The sequence below is a fragment of the Rhinopithecus bieti genome, unplaced genomic scaffold, assembly GCF_001698545.2.
Source record: "Rhinopithecus bieti isolate Rb0 unplaced genomic scaffold, ASM169854v2 scaffold_3040, whole genome shotgun sequence".
Lineage (NCBI taxonomy): Eukaryota > Metazoa > Chordata > Mammalia > Primates > Cercopithecidae > Rhinopithecus > Rhinopithecus bieti.
In genome coordinates this window covers 4,555,294-4,577,450 of record NW_016804657.1, presented here as the reverse complement: position 1 = coordinate 4,577,450, position 22,157 = coordinate 4,555,294, and the positions used below count along the sequence as shown (strand labels likewise).

Genomic DNA, 22,157 nt, shown 5'->3' with positions numbered 1-22,157 from the left:
TTAATGTTCATGGTTTGCAGGTGTTCTGCCCACTAAACAAATTTCAAAACTAAGGACTGTTTCAAATTGGGCTGGGCATAACTCATTCTAATAAAAATAGGTAATATTTATTTTATTGCTTATTACATCTTAGGCACTATCCTCAACATTTTTGGTCTCATTTAAACCTCACAATGACCCTATAAGGTAGATACTATTATTACCCCCAATTTATAGATGAGGAAATGAGGCTGAGAAATGTTACCTAGTTTGCCAAAGGCACACAGTTTAAAACTAGTGGAGGTAGACTGTGAGTGAGCCCAGTCTGACTTCAGGGCAACGCTTCCTTCTCTCTAAGCTGAAGAGGAAGTAAAGAAGAAGACAGGGAAAAAGCATCCAAATACCTAGGAAGTACTTTCTCTTTTTCAGGGCTGGGCTGAGCCCTCTCTCCCTTACTGGAGGCTTACTTCTTACTTTTCCTGAAGTGAATGCGTGGTGTAAATTGGAAGAGCACTGGATCAGGACTCAGAAACTGGTGGAGTTGCCCATCAAAGTTCTAGCTGCCTCAAGGGGTCAAAGTTCAAACAAGATGTGAATGGGGAAAGGATTTTGAAGTCTCTTTGTGTACCTGTGATTTCCTAGGGGACATGTCCCAGTGGGTTGGCCCCAGCAAACCCAGAGTGGGAAGGCACACAGCTTAGGTTATCTGGGCAGCCGTTAGGCTGTACAGAAACCTACAGCTCTTTCTAACCTCAATGTACCTTAAACTAGGAGATGAGGGCTGTCTGAGTTCCAGGACACATATAGGGATTTTAAAGGGGGTAAATCCTCTACAATCACGTCCTCCCCGCTGCTTGCTTCTGGTCTTACCAGCCTTGCTCACCAACCTTGCATCTCCTGTGAAGATGAACCCACTCAGTGTTTGAGACCTAATTCTCCTTGCACTGCCTGCCAGTGAGATGTCAAAAGCCCAGGCTCCTCTAGTCCTGGAAGAAGATTCTTCCAGCATAGGTCTCATATAACCACTATTGGGCACTGGGTGCTGATTCCAATGACCCATGCTCTCTGCCTTCCCTAATCACAGCTCTGAGGGAAGAGCAGCTGGGGGTCATGTGGAGAAGCAATCTAAATAGCAACCACACAGAGGAAAACCTCATTCTCCTGCCCCACCCCCTTCTCCTACCTCTCTTTTCATTTACGAATTTAATTTTTTGTCAGGCTGAACATTTAAATGCACTCTATGCTCTCTAGATTCTCCCTACCCCCTTCTCATTAAAATTCTAATTATTACCAGAACAAGTAAGATGTATGATCAAAGGAAAGCAAAGCCCTAGAAACACCTTTTGTTTTGAGGTGAGTCATATTGCAGAGAATGCATCCAGAAGAGCTGTAACAAAGAACAGATGTGAAGGGCTAGAGATGGCCAGATATGTAGAATAAGGACACATATAGCTGTGGTGACTTTCCCGGTGAGCCCACTAGGATAAAGGCCTGAAGAAACAGTCTCCAAATTATTTAGATCATGAACTCGTAACAGGTTAAAAAAAACAACTTAGTACCTCCAATATATGTTTTTTTGTTCCCAAGTTACATACCTGTTTCACAGAGGTGATACTTCAGAACTAGACTGGCTGGGTTGTAGCCCTGTTTCACCACTCACTAGTTGTGTGACCTGGGTAATCTATTTAACCTTCTGTGCCTCAGTTTCCACATCTGTAAAATGAGGATAATAATCATATCTTTTTCATTGGAGAGGATTAAATAAGTGAATAGATATAAAGCTCTTTGAACCTTAGACATAGTAATGTTGAATAAATTGCCTAAATCTAATAATAACATGCTATTATTTCTATCAACCTGTATATTAAAATTTTGATTTCTTTTAAAGATTATAAATATTAAAATGGCTTGTTTTTTTTTCTCTTGTGTCCCCCTGCCCCGAGGTTCACCCCATTGGAGACACTACCACATTGGAGACCTTTAGTATAGAAATTGACTTAGAATGAGCTTTCCTGGTGTCTGGCAGTCTCAGGTGAAGGATTAGCTCCAGCTCCTTTGGCCAGGAAAAGGCCCTAATGTCTCTGTGCAGGGAGCCAGGCATTGGGAAGGCTTGGGAAGAGGGTGGTGGTAGGTGGCTCAGGACTTGAGGATTCTCTGCTATTATTCTCTATTCTCAGAGGTGACAGCTGATCTAGGCAAGTAACTTGCAGCAAAGGAGTCAAAAGGCAGTGCTGGCTTCCCAGAGAGAGTGACTGATATCCTCACCTCCTTCTTGGCCCCTCTGATGTGGGATCTCTTTCCCTGGAGCCTATGTGCTGTGGGAGTACCTGGATCCCCTTAGGAGGGGCCTGGGCATCTTTGTATCCCAAGCTAGCCCAGAACTTGGCACATTGCAAGTACTCAGTAAATGTTGCTTGAACTTAATGGAAATGAGAGCTAATTACAGCCTTCTCATATATCATTCTTTCATTCACTCATTCATTCCATGTGCCAATTTCTATGCGAGGCCCTGAGTCAGACAAAGAGGAAAAACATGTGTCAAAGTAGCCTACAGTTTAACCAGAGACAGACAGGTCAGGGCAGAGGAAAGAGTGCCAGGCTGAGTGGTGGACATCTGGACCCTAGTCCAGGTTCTGTGTCTGACCAACCTGTGACTCCAAGCAAGTCCCTTCTGTGGACCACTGCTCCCATCTTTAAAGGCACAGCCTGGACTCAGTACTTGTGGGGTCATTTCTCACCTTAAATGGTAATATTTTTAAGGCATTTGGACAGACTAAGACAGAGGCTGCAAACTTACAGGCTTTCAGGGGCCAGCCAGGGAACAGGGAGTGGAGGGTTGAACTGGTGAGGACATATCCTTACAAAGAGAGTCACCAGTTCCCACTATGTGGGAGCCCATGTCAATTACCAAGTCATTCGTCTTTTCCAGTGAAGTCAGAAGTCTGGGGTGATGATGATGGTGGAATTTCTTAACATTTCAATCATTAAGCAAGCCAAACAGAACTCCTCTGCTAGCTTGTCCACAGTAACATTTTTGCAAACCCTGCAAGGTATGCCCTTGGTTCGGAGCCTTCTGACTTCTCTACTCTGAGCAAGAAGAGGCCTTGGACTCAAAGGTTCATTCCCAAATTTGGAGATGGAAGTGGGATGGGAGGTTTGCTTAATAATTTCTCACAAAGATGGGCATCCCTCATAGGGGCATACCCCTTTCTTGGGATAATGGGCATCCCTGGGGTTAGGGGTGGGCTGGGGGTGGGGCAGTGAGTGCCCACTTCCAAACCAATCACAACATTTAAAACACCATTTTTATAGCAAAGCTCTTGAATGGCCACAGGAATGGAAGAGGACAGCTCTAGGAATCACTTGTACCTGAATACCTTGGATATATTGTAGGTTCAGTTACAGACTGCTGCAATAAATCATATATCAAAATAAAGCAAGTCACACAAATTTTTCAGTTTCCCAGTGCATATAAAAGTTATATATATATACACACACACACACACACATACACACACACACACGTAAGTTATATAAACTTATATGTAGATATGCACATATAAGTATATATAACTTATACATATATACATACGTATGTATATATAGATATATATAACTTTTATACTATATATGTATATATACACACATATAACTTTTGTACTATACTACTTTTATACTATATATACATATATGTATATAGAACTTTTATACATATAAGTATATGTAATTTACATATATGCATATGTAAATATATATATAACTTTGTGTAATTCTATTGTGCACTTAATAGACTACAGTATATTTTATAAAATATTTTCTAAAATAAATAGGATTATTAGAATAGCATAATAGGATTAAACAAAATATATATACAGTATAAAATATGCATATATACAGTATAAAATATATTGTAGTCTATTAAGTGTATACAGTATATACATACATGTGAATATATGCATATATTATATATACATATATGTGAATATGCACATATATACAGTATAAAATATACTGTAATATACTGTAAATATAATGGCATCAAGAATGGTGAATCCTATTCAGATGGTTTTCAATTTACTTTGCCCAGATCCATCAGAGGAATCATTATTTGTGGCAGCTAAAGCCTTACAAAATGTATACAATGTAATATATATACCTATACATATATATACGTATACAGTGTAAAATATACTGTAGCCCCTTAAGTGTGCAATAGAATTGCACCCAAAAACAATATATATCTTAATTTTAAAAACTTGATTACTAAAAAATGCTAACAATCTGGGCCTTCAGTGAGTCTTAATCTCTTCTTCATGGTGGAGGGTCTTGCTTCGATGTTGATGACTGCTGACTGATCAGTTTGGTGGTTGCTGGTGGCTGGAGTGGCTGTGGTAATTTCTTAAAATAAAAAAACAGTGAGTTTGCTGCATCAATGGACTTTTCCTTTCACTAAAGATCTCTCTGTAGCATGCACCGCTGTCTGATAGCATTTTATCCACAGTAGAACTTCTTTCAAAATGGGAGTCAATCCTCTCAACCCCTGCCACTGCTTTATCAACTCAGGTTATATAATATTCTAAGTCCTTTGTGGTCATTTCAACAATGTTCACAGCATCTTTACAAGGAGTAGATTTTATCTCGAGAAACTACTTTATTTACTCATCCACAAGAAGCAACTCCTCATCCATTCTTCAGGCTCCACTTCTAATTCTGGTTCTCTTGCTATTTCCACCACATCTGCAGTTACTTCCTTCACTGAGGTCTTGAACCCCTCAAAGCCATTGACGATGTTTGGAATCAACTTCTTTTAAATTTCTGTTAATGTTGATATTTTTACCTTTTCCCCTGAATTATGAATGTTCTTAATGGCATCAAGAATGGTGAATCCTATTCAGATGGTTTTCAACTTGCTTTGCCCAGATCCATCAGAAGAATCACTATCTATGACAGCTAAAGCCTAAGATTCGAAAGTTGAAGTTACTCCTTGATCCATGGGCTGCAGAATGGATGTTGTGTTAGCCGGCATGAAAACAACATTAATCTCCTTGCACACCTCCATTAGAGCCCTTGGGTGACTAGGTGCATAGTCAATGAGCAGTAATATTTTGAAAGAAATCATTTCTTCTGAGCAGTAAGTCTCAACAGTGGGCTTAAAATATTCAGTAAACCATTCTTAAACAGATGTGCTATTATCCAGGTTTTGTTGTTCCATTTTTAGAGCATAGGCAGAGTAGACTGAGCATAATTCTTAAGGACCGTAGGATTTTTGGAATGGTAAATAAGCATTGTATTCATCTTAAAGTCATCAGCTGTGTTAGCCCCTAAAAAGAGAGTCAGTCTGCCCTTTGAAACTTTGAAGTCAGGCGTTGACTTCCCCCTTCTAGCTGTGAAAGTCCTAGATGGCATCTTCTTCCAATATAAGGCTATTTCTTATACACTGAAAATCTGTTTTTCAGTGTAGTCACTTTCATCAATTATCTTAGCTAGATCTTCTGAATCACTTACTGCAGTTTTTACATCAGCATTTGCTGCTGCTTCTTTGAACTTTTACGTTATGGAGAGGACTTCTTTCCTTAAACCTCAAGAACCAACCTCTGCTAGAATCAAACTTCTCTTCTGCAGCTTCCTCTCCTCTTTCAGTCTTCATAGAATGAAAGAAAGGTACTGTCTTGCTCTGGATTAGGCTTTGGCTTAAGGGAATGTTGGGGCTGGTTTGATCTTCTGTCCAGACCACTAAAGCTTTCTTCACATCAGCAATAAGACTGTTTTGCTTTCTTATCATTTGTGTGTTTGCTGGAGTAGCACTTCTGATTCCTTCAAGAACTTTTTCTTTGCATTCACAACTTGGCTGTGGGGCACAAAATGCCTCACTTTTGGCCTGTCTTGGCTTTTGATATGCCATCCTTACTAAGTTTAATTATTTCTAGCTTTTGATTTAAAATGAGAGTCATGTGACACTTTTTTTGACCTGAACACTTACAAGTCAAAGTAAGGTTATTAATTGGCCTAATTTCAATATTGTTGTGTCTCAGCAAATAGAAAGGCCCAAGGAGAGGAATGGCCAGCCAGGGGCGTGGTCAGAATACACACAATATTTATCAGTTAGGTTGGCCATCTTACATGGGTGCAGCTCAGGATGCCTCAAAACAATGACGATAGGAATATCCAAGATCACTGATCACAGATCATAGATCACCATAACAACTCTAATAGTAATTTAAAAGTTTGAAATAATGTGAGAATTACCAAAACGTGACACACAGACACAAAATGTGAACATGCTGTTGGAAAACTGGCACCAAAAGACTTGTTCAAGGCAGGGTTGCCACAAAGCTTCAGTTCGTAAAAAAAACAGTATCTGTGAAGCACAATAAAGTGAAGCATAGTAAAATGAACTGTGCCTGTATTTAGCTTTGACGTGCTCTGTGTAGATCAGATTCCAACTTAATAGAAGTATTTATTGAGCCTACTATGCACAGACTTCTGGGAGTACAGAAGAACATAATCCTTGCCCTTAAAGAGACTATGCTGACTCTCATTCACTTGAAGTCAACTCAATATTTATTGAGTTCCTGTCTTGGGCTCAGTGGGGATGGGATAAAGAAGAAAAGAGGATGAGTTAGCCAGCGTCTGCCCCCCCAAGGTATCACAGCCTGTTAAGGAAGTAGGCTGTAGACAAAAATGACTCTAAGTCTGGCCATAGTAGCAGCTTTAATAGAAATTCAAACAGCATCTGAACATGAACGCGTCACGAATTTGCACATTTGCTTAGGCTACTATTTAAATTACTTCCCTTTCCCTGTGCACATGCCAATAGGCAGTAGAGACCACAGCCCAGGTGCTCCCCAAGCTGGCTGGGGGGAGAGGGTGGGGGTGGGAAAGAGGATGATGCTGGAAGAATCAGATTGAGGTGAACACAAGGCTGCAGATATTCCACGAAGTGGACAATCAAGAGTCAACCCTGAAACCACCTCTCCCTCTGACCTGGCAGCTTTCTCATGACCATTCTTCTCTCTTCTTCCGTCTTTGTACCTTCTGTGTGCCCCCTCTTCCAACACCCTCACCCGTTTCTCCCCGCCTCTGTCTGTCTGTCTCTCCCTGCCTGGCTCATGCCGAGGGCAGGCACCTCTGTCAGCCTCCTCGCAGTTGTAGTTATTGTGTGTGGCGTGGCCCTGGTGGCAGTTTTTCTCTTTCTCTTTTGGAAGCTGTGCTGGATGCCCTGGAGGAACAAGGAGGCCTCCAGTCCCTCTTCTGCTAATCCCCCCTTGGAAGCCCTCCAGAGCCCCAGCTTCAGAGGCAACATGGCGGACAAGCTGAAGGACCCCAGCACCCTGGGCTTCCTGGAGGCGGCCGTGAAGATCAGCCACACATCCCCAGATATCCCAGCTGAGGTGCAGATGTCGGTCAAGGACCACATCATGCGTCACACGCGGCTGCAGCGGCAAACTACAGAGCCAGCCTCATCCACCAGGTGAGGAGTGGACCGCTCCCTTCCCTGATCCCACACCTCCACACTCCCTTAATACATCTATGGGATTCCAGCCTGTGAGGATCAGCGATCGGAAATAATAACACATATCCTTTGATGGAGAAATATGTCAGAAGATGTGATCCATGATGGGTGATCAACGAGGAGGAGGTGGGTACCAGGAAAGACTTCACGAAAGGGAAACCTTTGAGGCTGGTTGCTGTACATGTGGTGTGCACTTGGGGTATGTGTGGATGTGAGGGGAATGGAATAGTGGAATAGGGGAGTGTTGGATGTTTGGAAGGAAAGGCTTCAGGCAGAAGGAAGAGAACAGCAAAGGCCTAGAGACGTAAGAGTTCACGGTGTGTTTAGGGATATGTCAGTAAAGCCTGATAGCTACAGTCTGCAGTGCATGGCAGATAAGGCAAGAGAGTCTTAATAGTTTGAGAATGAGGATTCCTTTAAAGCCTTTCAGAGTTCCCTGTATGACAACAATTGTAAATACATACAGCATCCTTTAACTGAAAATAGCAACAAGAAAAACATAACGACAAAAACCTACCCCAAATTCAGAAACACTTTTAAAAGATGTGGTGCAAGCATGCATAAGGCCTTGTATTTACTCAAAACTTAGGGCTCTGATGGATTCCTAGGTCCCTGCAATGGCTCTCCAGGCCCTCAGGGGACCAACCAAAGAGAATGAGGCCTGATCTTCAGACTGGAGGCCAGGAATGAACATGCTGGGGGTCACATTGACAGTTTGTCATATGGCCTCGGGCAAGTTCCTCACCTTCCCTTAGCCTCGCTTTTTCCAACTGTAAAATAAGGCTGATGACTTTTATATGGCAGTTGTGAGGAGCCAATGGAAGAATCAATGTAATCGATAAGGAGAGCTAACACATATATTGCTTATGATTATGCTTGGCTCTGTTCTAAGCACTTCATATGTAATCAATTCATTTTACTCTCATAGCAATCCTATGTGGTTGTTACTTTTATTATCCTCGTTTTTATGGCACAGAGAGGTTAAATAACTTTCCCAAGATCTCAGCTGGAAAGTGACAGAGCCAAGATTGACCTATGCAGTCTAACTCCAAAGCCCATGCTTTTACCACTCCGCTGCCTGCTGTATAGCAAATGCTCAACAAATGGAGATGCTGATGAAGGTGATGAAGGGGGTGCCACATTGAGGATAAGAAGGGATGGTCCTTCTCTTAAGGGATCTCATGATTTAATAAGGAAACCAGAGTCTTGTCTACTAGGAAGTAAACCTAAAAAGCAGGTAACAGAAAAGCAGGAAAAAGTGATTATGATAGCAATGGCTAACATTTATTGAGTTTACTATATATCAGGCGCCATTCCAACTACTTTACATATATTAAGACATGTAATGCTCACCACAACCTTGTACACCAAGTGTGTGCAGAGGAAAAGTGGGGTCAAGAAGAGGAAGGAAAAGGGGGCTCAACAAGGGATACAATGAGCCAGGGCTTCCAGGCTCGTGTCTGCCTTCATCCCCCTTCCCCTGAGCCTTGACCACACTCTCTCTGCCCCCTCCTGCCCTCTCCAGGCACACGTCCTTCAAGCGCCACCTGCCAAGGCAGATGCACGTCTCCAGTGTAGACTATGGCAACGATCTTCCACCAGCAGCAGAGCAGCCCACCAGCATTGGCCGCATCAAGCCTGAGCTCTACAAGCAGAAGTCGGTGGATGGGGACGATGCCAAGTCTGAGGCCACCAAAAGCTGCGGGAAGATCAACTTCAGCCTACGTTATGATTACGAGACCGAGACCCTGATTGTGCGTATCCTGAAGGCTTTTGACCTCCCTGCCAAGGACTTTTGCGGAAGCTCTGACCCTTATGTCAAGATCTACCTCCTGCCTGATCGCAAATGCAAGCTGCAGACCCGGGTGCACCGCAAGACCCTGAACCCCACCTTTGATGAGAACTTCCACTTCCCTGTGCCCTATGAGGAGCTGGCTGACCGCAAGCTGCATCTCAGTGTCTTCGACTTCGACCGCTTCTCCCGCCATGACATGATTGGTGAGGTCATCATGGACAACCTCTTTGAGGCCTCTGATCTGTCTCGGGAAACCTCCATCTGGAAGGACATCCAATATGCCACAAGTGTGAGTACAGCCCTGTTCCTTGGCTTCTTGAGGATTTGTGATTCTGGGTTGGGTTGGACATGTCCCCAACCCCTCACTTCCTAGAGACAAATGGGTCTTTTCCCTTTGGGATATGAAGAGGGACTCTGGAAACTGCCCAGTGGCCCAGCCTACCCTTGCACTCTGCCCCAGGTTGGAATGGCAGACAGCAGAGTCCCCATGTAGCTAGGAAGGGGAGGGATTTTTTATCTGTGGCTTCTGGTTGCATGTCCTGGGATAGTTCTTTCTACTGAGAGTACTGATATAGAGAGTACTGATATAGATATAGAAAACTGGCATAGGCAATCGAAACAGGCCATATCAATTAGGCTGAACCAGGCTATGCTGCAGCAGCAAACAGTCCGAGGATTTTGTGGCTTTAAACAACCAAAGTTTATGCCTTGTTCATGTCTCATGTGCTTTGCATCTGGGCTGGGGACTCTACTCCACCTTGTTACCTGGGGACCCAAGCCAACAGACGCTGCATTTAGACACGGGCCCCCACAGTTAAACATCAGGAGGAAGAGGAAGTGGCAAATCATGCACTGTTTATTAAAGCTTCCACACAGAAGTGACACATGTCACTTCCACTCCCATTAGAACAAGACACATGGTAACTCCTAATATCAAGGGAGAAGGGGCAAATTAATCCTACCGAGTGCCCAGAAGGAGAGCTGGACATACCTAATGAACAGCACAAATGACGACACACAGCAGAGTCCCTTTGCTTCGGCATTGTTTTCCCAGTCATGTATGGGAGATGGGGGAGTCCAGCCCAAAAGGAGACCTGACTAACCCCTACACAGGAGGTGGGTGCTGGGCTGTTTGCAATCAGCTGGAATTAACCAGGGAAGGCTTCAAGGAGCTGGGGCTCAAGTTGGCTTTTAAGAGAGGGGAGCACAGGTTTGGCACAGAGAACTGGAGAGGGCACATCTGGAGCCCTTCGGTCTGGCATAGCCCTTTGCTCCAGTCCCAAGTTGAGGAGACTGTATAGCTGTGTCCTGCAGGTATAGCTAGTGTCCTCTCTCTAAGCCACCCCCCCAACCCCCAGGCAGCTGAGAGCTCAGTGGGGGCGATCCCTCCAAGCTCCAGTGGCCTTGCATCTGCTGTCTTGAGTGCTAACAGGTTGAGCGGCAACCTGGATATTTCCTGCGCTGTATTTCTGAGGAGGGGCGACCCCACTCTGCCTGCAGACTCCCGCTCAGATAGTCAATACTCAATATCTCTGTGTTGAGCCTGTGAAGAGAGGGGCTGGGAAAATCAGCCCTGCTCTGGTGTGCAAAGGGTATAAATCTTGATTTGTTCGAAGTGAGAAAGCTTGGTGGGCTCTGCTTACACCCCAGGAAGGGTCTGGGGGACACCCCATTCTCATAGCTTGTGCTGACTTTGACCAGTCCAGCCCAATGGCCCAGTGCCTCCCCCACCTTTGCTTTCCTGAAATGTCATCCCTAAGAAGAACATAAGTAGCTGGCTGGCTATCAGGCAGACGGGGCGGGCAGGTGGGGCGGATCGGAACAGCAGCTGTGTGGCAGCCCCAGGCCGGAGCGCTCCACACCGTAAATCACTCTGAAGTTTACATCTGGTGGAGCTCTTCCCTGTGGTCTCCTTAGGCTGTGGTTTCATTATGGTAACTGGACAGTTAGAGAAAAGCAGCTCAGCCCTCCTCAGAGTGAGGCTGCCACCCAGGGAAGGGCGTGAGGGCCAGGGGCTGCAGGAAGCAGAGCTCAGCTCAGCCCTTCTAGGAGCCTCCTTTGCTCCTTGCCAGAGTCCACCATCTGGTGTCTTTGGCTCTAGGCATGACTGGAAGCCTCATGCCTGGGGTAAGTAGTCTGTGCCCAAGCACACTCCGCACCTGGATGCACCTTTCCATATCTGAGAACCCCGTGGCTGTCCTGCCCTTGTCCCATCACCACTTCCCCAGCCTGGCTTCTGAAAAGGGCAGATCAACCAAAGAGCATGGAACAAATCACCACCATCCTCATCATCCTCATCTATTATCATTATAGCTCCCCTCCCTCTCCTCCTCCTAAGAACACTGTGCAAGGCATGGGGGTGAGGGTGGGGCTGGGGTAGAAAACAGCCTCTTTGACCCACAGAAACTTGTCATCTAATTACAGAGACAGGAAAAGTCCCTGCAGTAGCTGGCAGTGCAAAGCAGCAAATACGATCCGCTGTGTACGGTTATAGGAGCCTTAGAGTTAGGACAGCTGGCGAAGGTCTCCTGGATAAGGAGAACTAAATCAAGTGGGGAAGGACAGTCATAAATAAGTCGACAGCCCAAGAGGAAGGGGCAGCATTCTAGCCAGGTGCAGAGGGAGTCCAGGTGCAGAGGGAATCTAGGCGCAGAGGGAGTCCAGGCGCAGAGGGAGTCCAGGCGCAGAGGGAGTCCAGGTGCAGAGTCCAGCTGCAGGAGTTTCCCAAGCTGCAGAGCCGCACCCATGCTCAGCCAGTCTGTCTTACTATCTGTCTGAGCTGGATGTTTCTTCTCAAGTGAGTCCCCTGCCACCCTCCAACCCACAGCCCCACCAGCAGATAGAATTCTCAGGAGCAAGTTCATCACCCTGCCAGGCAAGGACTCAAGCAAAAAGAGGGGGAAGAGGTGCAAGAAGGCTGGTGCTTGTACCTATGTGTGGTGCTGTCAAATTTTAATCATTTGGGGACCAGGGAGGCCCAAGTCATCACAGTCACCAGGAATGACAGAGCACTGGGTGTATATGAATTTCCACAGCCAGCACAATGGGGAGCAATGCTGACGAGCTGAGCACAGCCAACAGCCGGCTCCCATCTCTCCCGTGTGTCTGATTCCATTCCCAGAGCTGCCCTTTGGACCTGAGCTCAGGAATCCAGCAGCTTCAGAAAAACACCTGACATTTCTGCCTCTTGCCTTTGCCAACAAGTTCTCCATGTCAGGCAGGCCTGTTCCCACCTCTCTGCCTGGTGCAAACCAATCCACCTTTCAGAGCCTAACTGCCGTCATCCTCCACGTGGCCTCCCGGTCTCACAGCAGCTGCCTCTCCAGTGTGCTCTCTGTATCCCCAAGTTATATCCTGAGTCATATTCTACCTTGGAAAGTCCTCCCAATGGCTCAGGAATGGCTTGTGACCCACATTTGACTTTCTCTTGTATTTTCCCTCAGGGCTGAGTGTAAGAAACCAGTACTTTCTTGTTAAATGACCAGTGGCTTACTGAATTCAATTAAAACTATATATGGGTGCCCAAGGAAAAGACTATTAAAGAAGTAATTGGGATTGAATGGAGTTAACCTGGGAAGGCTTCTTGGAGGAGAAGCAGCTCAAGTAGTATTTAGAAAATGGCTTAGAGCCAGGCTTGGTTGGGAGAGACCCAGCCTGTGCACTTGTTCAGAGGTGAATGGGATGGTTTGTGTCTGGGGTAACCAGTCAGATCAGGTAGTCTGGACCAAAGCAGAGGGTCCGTGACCCACATGCTGAGCAGAAGGAAAGGTCCTATGAGAAAGGGAACTTGGAGGCTGCTCTGTGCTCACCAAAGCGATGTGAGTGCTGCCTGTGTTGGTCCTTGAGTTTGTGCAGAAGAGTCAGATTCAGCCCTGGCGGGTGGCACCAGGCAGATCCCTTGTTCCCGCCCCCGCCCTTGTGCTTGACTTGAAGTACCAAAGCCTGAAACATTTGCATTGTTTTCTCACAAACACAGAACCCTGAGCTCAAGGCTAGTGAAGGGGAGGAACACATTCGGGGAGTCTAGCTCTTTGTTAATTGCAAATCTTAAGCCTCAAGGGACACTCACCTCCCTACCCCAGATTGTTCCAGAGGGAAGTCTGGGCAGCACAGCAGCTCATATGTCCCACTGGCTGGAGAGCCAGAGAAAACCAGGTCTGCAGGACAGTCAGAGGCCTCTTGCATTGCGTGGAATTAAGAAACTCAGGCCTGGGATGGAAATTTTGGGAGTTCACCACACCCATTCCAGCCCTGGGAAGCTCTGCCCTCCTGCTTCCCCCATCTCTCCTCCTGCCTGGCTTGCCCAAGGGCCCCTGATGCTCTCTTGGGCATTCCCAGAGCTTTGCCACTGTCTCTCCAACCAGAGCTTCAATTGGCTAAAATTACCATGCTCTTCTCTCCTAGCGTATTCTGCCCCCAGTCTCATTATTTCTAAATAAAGCTGTAGATTTATCATTATAATAGAGCTGCCGTCACCCGGGTTTGCTAACATCTCTAATCTTGTAGTTATTGCTACAGAGGACTCAGACCCCACCGCACACAACTATTCCTGTGGCTGTTCCTTCTCCTTCACTGTAGTGGGAGACGAAGGCTGTAATTGGGGCCATAAATATGTGCTGTGCTTGGTGGTGCTAATGGATTCAGCCATCTTCCTGCCTTACCAGGTCCCTACTAGTTTAGAGTGTGCATGTGTGTGTGTGTGCACGTGTGTTGTTTTTGGACTAGGCTAGAGTGTGTGTGTGCATGCATGTGTATGTGTGTGAGTGTGCATTTGTGTGTGTGTGTGTGTTTTAGGGGTGATGAAGTGTTCCATATACTTCCAGAGAACCTGGACTGAGGGTATGAAGGGAGGGAGGGAGGCCTTAAATGGTAGAATAGCCTCTGGCCTGGAAATAAGCAGAGCTGTGCAGAAGGAGTGCAGGCTTTATTGCCAACCCAACCTGAGTTGCATTCTAACTTCCTCACTTGCTAGCTTTAAAAACTTGGGACATTATCTAAACTGTGCCTCAGGTTTGACATCAGCAAGACGGGGATAATAATGGCTTCTAGTCCTATTGGTATTATATGTAGTAAATGAAACAGTGTACACAGCCACCCAGGACAGCACTGTCACAGAGCAGTTGCTGAGCCCTGTTCCTCTGGTGCCTTCCTGCTATAACACTCCCAGGCCTGACCTTCCCCTTCAGTCCAGGTCACCTGTTCTGACTGGTTGTTGGATATTATGATTCCTTTTTTATTTCTTGTCTTGGCTATGCCGTGTGTTTTCTGTGTGACCTTGAAAAAGTGACTTTCCATCTCTGGGCTGATTTTCCTCAGTATTAAACCATCTCTAGAGGCCTGTGATTCTCAGCTCCTCCCCCTTAGGAAGTTCTTGGCTCTCATGCTTTCACAGAACAGAGCTACCTATTCTCCGGAGTGTGGTCTCCATAGCAGAGGCCTAAACCGCACAGTGATAAGCCACCGGGCAGAATTTCCAGACATCCTCACTCTTCCCTTAAATGTCAGTAAGAGTCAGGCCTCTCTTCAAGCCCTTGGGGAATGTCCTCTAGGAGGCTTCCGCCACAGGGGAGGCCCCATCAGCAACCCTTCCTCCTCCTTTTCCCATGAGCCACATTCCTGTGCCGGCACTCAGCTCCCTCCCTCCCGTCTCCTTCCCAATCCCCATTTGCTGGAATGTGCCTGTCATTACTTATTGAGCTCCTGCTAGCTACCAAGGGCACAACCTGCTTTGCCATGTTTCATCCTCACCACAATGCTTATGGTGGTCCCCTATATGTAAATAAACAAATGAAGCTTGTTTAAGTGACTTACCCATTGTCACCCAAACAGAAATAATGAAGCCAAGATTTGAACTCATGATCCTTACACCACCAGAGGGAAGCATGGTTACATTGTTTCTTGGGACAGAAACTAAACACTGAAATTGTGCAGCTCATCAGGGGATCCAGAAGAGTGTTTTGTTCTGTTTTTTCTTTGTGGACTGCTTAGGTTCTCTCACTCATCTCAAAATCTAGTCATTTTGGAGAGTGGGTTTGGTGCTGACATTGGATTCCTTTACCTTTTCCCCCATTTCCTTTCTGTGAGCACTAGGTTCGACATCCTTTCTCTTTAGTTTAATAGCTATTCATTGAATGCCGACTATGTGCTGGTCAGTGCATCATTGGTCACTTGTTGAATGCAGAGCCAGGGACTGGGCTATGGAAAGGAAGGCAGAGCAAGAGCCCTCCACATCAGGGTGCCCAGGCTGATGGGAACTGTAGGAGATGCCTGTGCCCCCCAGTCCCCAAGCCCCTCCTACACAAGGCACACACCTGGGGACAGACCAGTTCAGGATGCTTACAACACAATTATGTAAGCTGCTGCACTGCAAGCCATGTGCAGAGGTGTTAGGAGACGTGAAGAAAAGAAATTGGAGTCAGATGAGATTGCTCTAGAAAAGCTGCTTCTAGAAAAGAAAAGTTTTAGGCCAGGTTATGTTGATGACAGTGAAGGACAGAGCATGATAAAAGAGGAAGTCAGAGGAAGGCGACTATGTTTCTTTGTTCTCTTTGGACTTAGGGAAGGATCTAGAGAGAACTTCTCTCTCATAAGATTGGGTTTCTTTTTTTTGTATAATAACTACTTGCAGAGTAATTACTATGTAGCAGGCACCAGGCTGGGAGTATGACTTCAACTCCAGTCCTGCCCTCAAGACCTCACAGTCTGATGGGGGAGGCAGGAAACCAGTTCTGTCGTCTTGGGGACATGCAGGTCCCTCACTGGCCCAGCATGTTGGGGGAAGACAGGCCTCCTGAAATGAAATTGCCTTGCTTGCCTGAAAAATTTTTCTGTTGCATCCTCTTCTCACGCCCACACACTCAAGTCAAATGAGATCCCAGAGTGGCCACAAAAGGCTTTTTCAAGTAGAGCCAAAGAATCAGGTAATTGATCCACTGTGACTCATTGAATCACCGGGGGATGAAGGCTCCCAAAGCTTCATTGACCGGCAGTTCGATACAACGCCTTCAAAGTGTCCACCTTGGATCTCAAGTTTCTAGGTCTGTCCTGGGCAAGAGACGGGCAGGAGTAAGAGGTAAGCGTATTGAATCTTAATCCACTAAACAAGTCTTCAAAGAGCCCTCAAAGAACATGTTGGGTCCTAGAACAACTAACTGGGTATTGAAGGGACGAACATAGTCCTTGCTTTCAAGGAACTCACAGTTCAACAGAGGTTTCAGAGCAAGTAAAAATCTAATGAAAGGAACACAATTATTTACATTACATTAAAAGGAAAAAGGGGGAGATTGAGGTGAGTATTGAAGTGAGAAGAGTGAGTGAGTGGGATGAGGGATACAGATGGCTGAAGGAGAATTCAGGAACAAGAACTGAGCTTTGGGGAACACCCACAGCCAGGATGAAGGAGAAAGAGCGGCAGGCAGCGAAGAGCACCAAGCAGGAGGAGATCAAGAGAAAGGGAACAGAGGAAGTCAAAGGAGGAATCACTTGGGAATTATTCATTCAGCAATGACCTGTTTAAGCATCTGCTAAGTGCCAAGCATGGTCCTAGATGTTGAGGATGCAGCAGTCAACAAAGTCCCTGCTCTCGTGGAGCTTCTGCTCTAGTGGAGGAAGGCAAGTGACTAAGATAAATAGTATGTCTGAGAGTCATAAATGACATGGAGAAAATGAAGCAGGAAGTGTGATAGGAGAGTTGGGTTGGGGAGGGTGGGCAGGGGAGACCTCCCTGAGAGGGTGCCCTTTGCGTAGACCTGAAATATGGGAGAGAACCCTGCAGATATTTGCAGGAAGAGAGGTCCAGGCAGAGAGAAAAGACCCTGCAGTGGGATGGCATCTGGCATGATCAAAGAACAAGAAAGAGGCCAGGCACATTGGCTTACAACTGTATTCCTAGCACTTTGGGAGGCTGAGGCAGGAGGATCGTGTGAGGCTAGGATTTTGAGACCAGCCCCTGGCAAAACAAGGAGACCTCGTCTCTACAAAAATTAAAAAAAAAAAAAAAGCCAGGTGTGGTGGTGCATGCCTATAATCCCAGCAACTCAGAGGCTGAGGTGGGACAATCGCTTGAGCCTGGGAGATCGAGGCTGCAGTGAACCATGATCACAGCACTGTGCTGTGATCCATCAGACTGGGCAACAGAGCAAGACTCTGTCTATAAAAAAGAGAGGGAGAGGAAGAAGGAAGGAAGGAAGGAAGGAAGGAAGGAAGGAAGGAAGGAAGGAAGGAAGGAAGGAAGGGAAAAAAAGAGAAAAAGAACAACAAGAGGACCAATGTGGCAGAAGCAGAAACAGGGCTGGGGACGGGAAAGAATGAAAGATAAAGTGGGAGAGGTAAGAGGCCCGAGAGGTTAATATGGTTCCACAACCAAAAGTTCAAAAAGATCACTGCAGCTGATGGGCTGGGACTAGACTACTGTACACAGTCAGAGCAAAGGCAGGAAAGTCAGTGGGGATGTGATTGTCCTGAAAAAGAGATGACAGTAGCTTGAACAAGGATGGTGGTAGATATGTAAGATGTGGCTAGTCTCTGAATATATTTTGAAAGTACAGCCAGCAGTATTTGATGACAGATTGGGTGGAGGGTCTAAGGTGTAGAGAAAGAGAAGAATAAAGATTTTCAGTCCAAACAACTCGGGATGCTGAGTTGGGAAATCTTGGAGGAAGAACGCATTTGGGGAGGAAGATTAGGAGCTCAGATTTGGACATGTCATATTTGAGATACCTTTTGGACATCCAAGTGGTGATGCTACGTAGGAAGCTGGATATAAAGTCAGGAGTCCAGGAGTGAGGCCTTGGTTAAAGAAACAGATCTAGGAGATGTTAGCATATAAATGGTGTCAAGAGCCATGAGACTGATTGAAATCCCAGTGGAATAAGTTTAGCTAGAAAAGAAGAAATAAACAGGATTTAACCATGAGGTACTCTAACAATTGATGTGGGGCTATGAAGAAAACCCAGCAAAGGAGACTAGCAGCAGGGGAAAAGAAGGAAAGCCAGGAGGGTACAGTGTCTCAGGAAACAAAGGAAGTGTTTCCAGAAGGACAGGGGTAAGGCTCAGTTGTATTAGATGCTGTGACCAATCAAGTAAGATGCAGACTGAGACCTGGCCGTTTTGTTCAGCATCAAGGAGCTTATCATCGGCCTTGACAAGGGCCGCTTTGCTGGAACCTGAGTGGGGAAGATCAACTGTGGAACGGGGACTTGGGTCGTGTTATTCTGGGGAAATTTTCTGGAGGGTGCAGCTCTTGAAATGGGTTTTTAAAGGTCTAGGAGGGTTGGTTTGGCAGTGTGCCAAGAGGCTGGTTCCATATATGGGCCATAGCTTAGGGAAAAGCTGGGGCTGGGACAGGGAGGTAGAGTGAGCAGCCCTGGCTGAGAGCAACACAGAACAATTCAGGCCAAGACCACCTTTTCCATCAGAAATTTGAAGAAAGGCTCATTATCCCTAGAATTCTGCCTTAAATTCCTGAGTGTCTGGACTGCTGCATACAGGTCCAAGCCAGGATGGAAGCAGAGAGGGAGAGTTTTCTGAAAGAGGCCAGCAGGGCCAATCAGGGTTACATGGAAGCCCCAGTAGGTGTAAAGGTATGCCTGAGCCTGGGGGCCTGGGTGGCCTGCCCAAACCCATGAAGACTGCTCCCCAGGCCGAACCCTGCAGCCGGAGCACTCTAAATAATGCATGAAGATGGCCAGTCTTGCGCCCCTCTTTGAGCAGTCCAAGTGAGCCCAGCAGTGGCCCTCCCAGCTGCCTGACCCCCACCCACCTGGATCAGAAGCCACTAGGTCCTTGGTAGGGCTGCAGGGCTCCCTTGTGTGTTCGCTGCTCAGCGGGAGCTGTGCAGCTCCCCAGTTGTCTTTGCTGGATGTTCATTTGCCCCCACGCTCCCCTGGGCCTGGTGTCATCATCCTTGTTATTCTCTGACACCCCCTCCTTAGACCAATGGCTGGAAATGACCAGTGCATCCTACTCACAGTTTATTCCTTTCACCCCTGCCAATGCAGAGATGGGTGGGACCTCTCCTTTGTACCTCTCACCAAAGAGGGGAGGCGGTGAAGAGCCTGGCTGCCTCCCTGGAAGGATTTCTTGGTCAGATGGGAACATCAAGCAAGGAGCAGCTTTTCCTGCTCCAGAATAATAACAGCAGCCCTAACCTCAGACCTCATGTCCTGTAGTGACTAGGAGGAAATTGGAGGTTGGAGGGTGCAGGGAAGTGTCCCTCCATGCTCAAAGCTCAGATCCTGAGAATGTGCCTCACTGTGTCCAGTCCCAGGTTCCAAAGCCAACAGGACTTTGACTTTTCTGGGACTGCCCAAGGGGCCAAGGCTCCTCTAGAGAAGGATTGCTGAAAATCCACCAAGAGCCCAGAAAGGAAAGAGGAGAGGTATGGGTTCCACACTCCATCCCACGGGCAGCCTTCACTAGGGCCTCCATGGTCAATCCGGGAGTCGGGTCACACACTCCCACAGCTGAGCAGCAGCAGGTCCCTTCCACCACAGGTGAGGACTCCAAGTCCACAAACTGTTCCTGCTGCAGAGGTGACGGGTGTGCCCCTACCCTTCCACACACTCTCACTTGAGCCAAAATTAGGACCTGTAGCTGTTTTTGGTTCCAGGGGGCTAAAGGTTTCCCATGTGATGCTGGAAAACAAAGCCAATGGTCCAGACAGGGCTCTGACCTGCAGTAAGCAGAGCTGCTCAGCTCTGCTGGCCTTGGGTGTTCTTATTTAAGTTGTTTCTAAACTTGGCCTTTCACAATAGGTCCTTCTCCACTGCTTCAGAAGAAATGGCCTTACAAAGCTGCCAGAGGCCCAGATAGTGGAGACAGTTCCACGTTCACTCTTGATGAGTTCCCTAGCCTCCAGACAGCCCCATTGCCCACTCAGGCCAGCTTCCTGTAGGGCACGGCTCCCACTGGCAACCAGACCACAACCCTGTCTTCCCTCCCTCCCTCTGCTCACAGCCTGCTTCAGCACAGAGCTGGTGGGCAAGCCGACCCTGCCCCCGGCCCAGTGTGCCCCTCATTAGTATGCTGTGCCTCTGGATGGAATAAATATCTAATCTTTCCTTTACAAGAGGATGAATGGGAAATCATTAGGCAACGAGCTCATGCATCAACAAAAAGTGATTTCTCCAACACAGATGTACTTCCCATGCTTCCCCCGACCTTGCTCCCAGAACATATGCACTTGCTTAGTGCTTCCACTGCCTAATAACACACAATGACATTTTCTCCTGGAGAGAGACTATTTGGTCGCAAGGAAAGCAGCAGCCAAACATCCCCTCTGGGCACTGTCACAGACTTTCGAACTCCAGGATTCATCCAGGAGGAAGGGAATGCAGTTTTCTAGATCAGCAGCAATTCAGAGAGACTAGGGTCATGGGGTGTAACTATGACCAGAATAGCAACCAACTTGGGAGAATTGGAGCAGTCCCTGAGGGGCTTCACATTTTCCTGTGGACCACGGTGTTATGACTCCATATTTTCATGGACTTGGGGGTGATCAGAGCTAGAAAGAGCCTCAGAGATGACCTGGCTCAACCTCCTCCTGCCATACATGAGTAATCTCAGACCAGAGAAGTCTCACACCTTGCTTGGGGTGGTTAGGAGTCAATGCAAATCTGGGCTCCAAAGCAGGTCTCATGAGACCCAGCCCATGCCCCTCCTACTGCCTTCCTAGTCTCTGGATTTTTATCGGAAATTCTCTTGCCTTGTTTTTACTCTTTCCTTCCCAGGCCCCTGCCCACTCTCTGCCTTCATCCTGTGCCCATGAGCCTCTCTCTCCTGTAGGGAAGAGGTGAAAGAGAGAATTTGGAGTTAAAGGCATGAAATGTCAAAGGGCACAGAGCAAAAACCCCCTCCCCTATACCAAAAGTTAGTCTTTTCCATGCAAGGAAGATCTAAGACCAGAAATAGGCAAACCAACGAGGAACATCAGCAGGAAAACCAAGGAAAAAAGAGGCCATTTATCAAAGTGTTTTGACCCTGAGCCAATTAACTCCCACCCAAAATCTCCCCATGGTACATAAATATTTCTATCTTAGAGGAGGAAGGAGACAAGGTGAGCCGTAGAGTATAGGTCAGCCTTGTCCAGTTGCTAGCATATTTTATAGTGTTTTAGTGTCAGCAGTAATACAGAAAAATGTGGTCTCTACAGCAGCCTTCCTCCCCCTCCCTCCAGCCCCCACGCCCCTGCCAACCCTGAGCCCATCTGGCCCTCATTCATCCTCATCAGCCATCCACTGTAGCCACATTTTCCTCTCATGTCTGAATTGACACCTACTCATTCTCCATGAATATTTAATATCTTCCTTTCTGGACAAAGTCTGTGAGACCTTGATGGCCTCTCTAGGGCTGCACTGAAATCTGGGTAGAAAGCTTTCCATGGAGTCCACTTGGCCTTGGGATGAGGGAATTAGGGTAGAGGGACAGCCCCCGAACAGGATGAGCCACAGCACGATGTTCACCCATGTCTGGCCAGCACAGGCTGGCACTGCCCTCCATCTCGATGGCCTGAAAAGCACCAATGATTGCCTCAAAAGACTGTCATTTTAGAGCCCTACCCGGCTGATTGTCTGGATGTGACACAATGTGGAGTTCACCAATATCCTTGACCATGGGTCAGGTTTCCCTAGGAGCTATTTTATGTTTTCTTCACAAAACCTGTGTCTGATATACTTGAAGTGGGAGGGAATGGAGGTGAGATCAGGAATGGGTGCGAAAACAAGCCTCAGATGACAATTTATGTGCAGAATTCCAACTGCAGGTTAAGCAGGGTGTCCGCCAGAGCTTCTTGGCCTCCTGTGTGCCAGGTTCTAAGTGCCATGGTTTATTCATTCCTCACCCCTGCCTTGCAGGGTCAGTACTGGTGTTATC

At 46.8% G+C, this 22,157-nt stretch overlaps 1 protein-coding gene across 2 annotated transcripts in view; it reads left to right on the top strand.

Moving 5' to 3' along the window:
- The window catches only part of SYT6 (synaptotagmin 6), a 62,361-nt gene that overhangs the window by 6,641 nt on the left and 33,563 nt on the right, over positions 1-22,157 (top strand). The window contains exons 2-3 of one of the 2 annotated variants that reach the window (XM_017869593.1): positions 7,185-7,450; positions 9,018-9,576. In XM_017869593.1, coding sequence (XP_017725082.1) covers positions 7,194-7,450; positions 9,018-9,576 — 816 coding nt within the window. In that variant the 5' untranslated portion in view covers positions 7,185-7,193. Of the gene's footprint in view, positions 1-7,178; positions 7,451-9,017; positions 9,577-22,157 lie in introns of those variants that run through there. The other variant, XM_017869592.1, reaches the window with a different exon arrangement.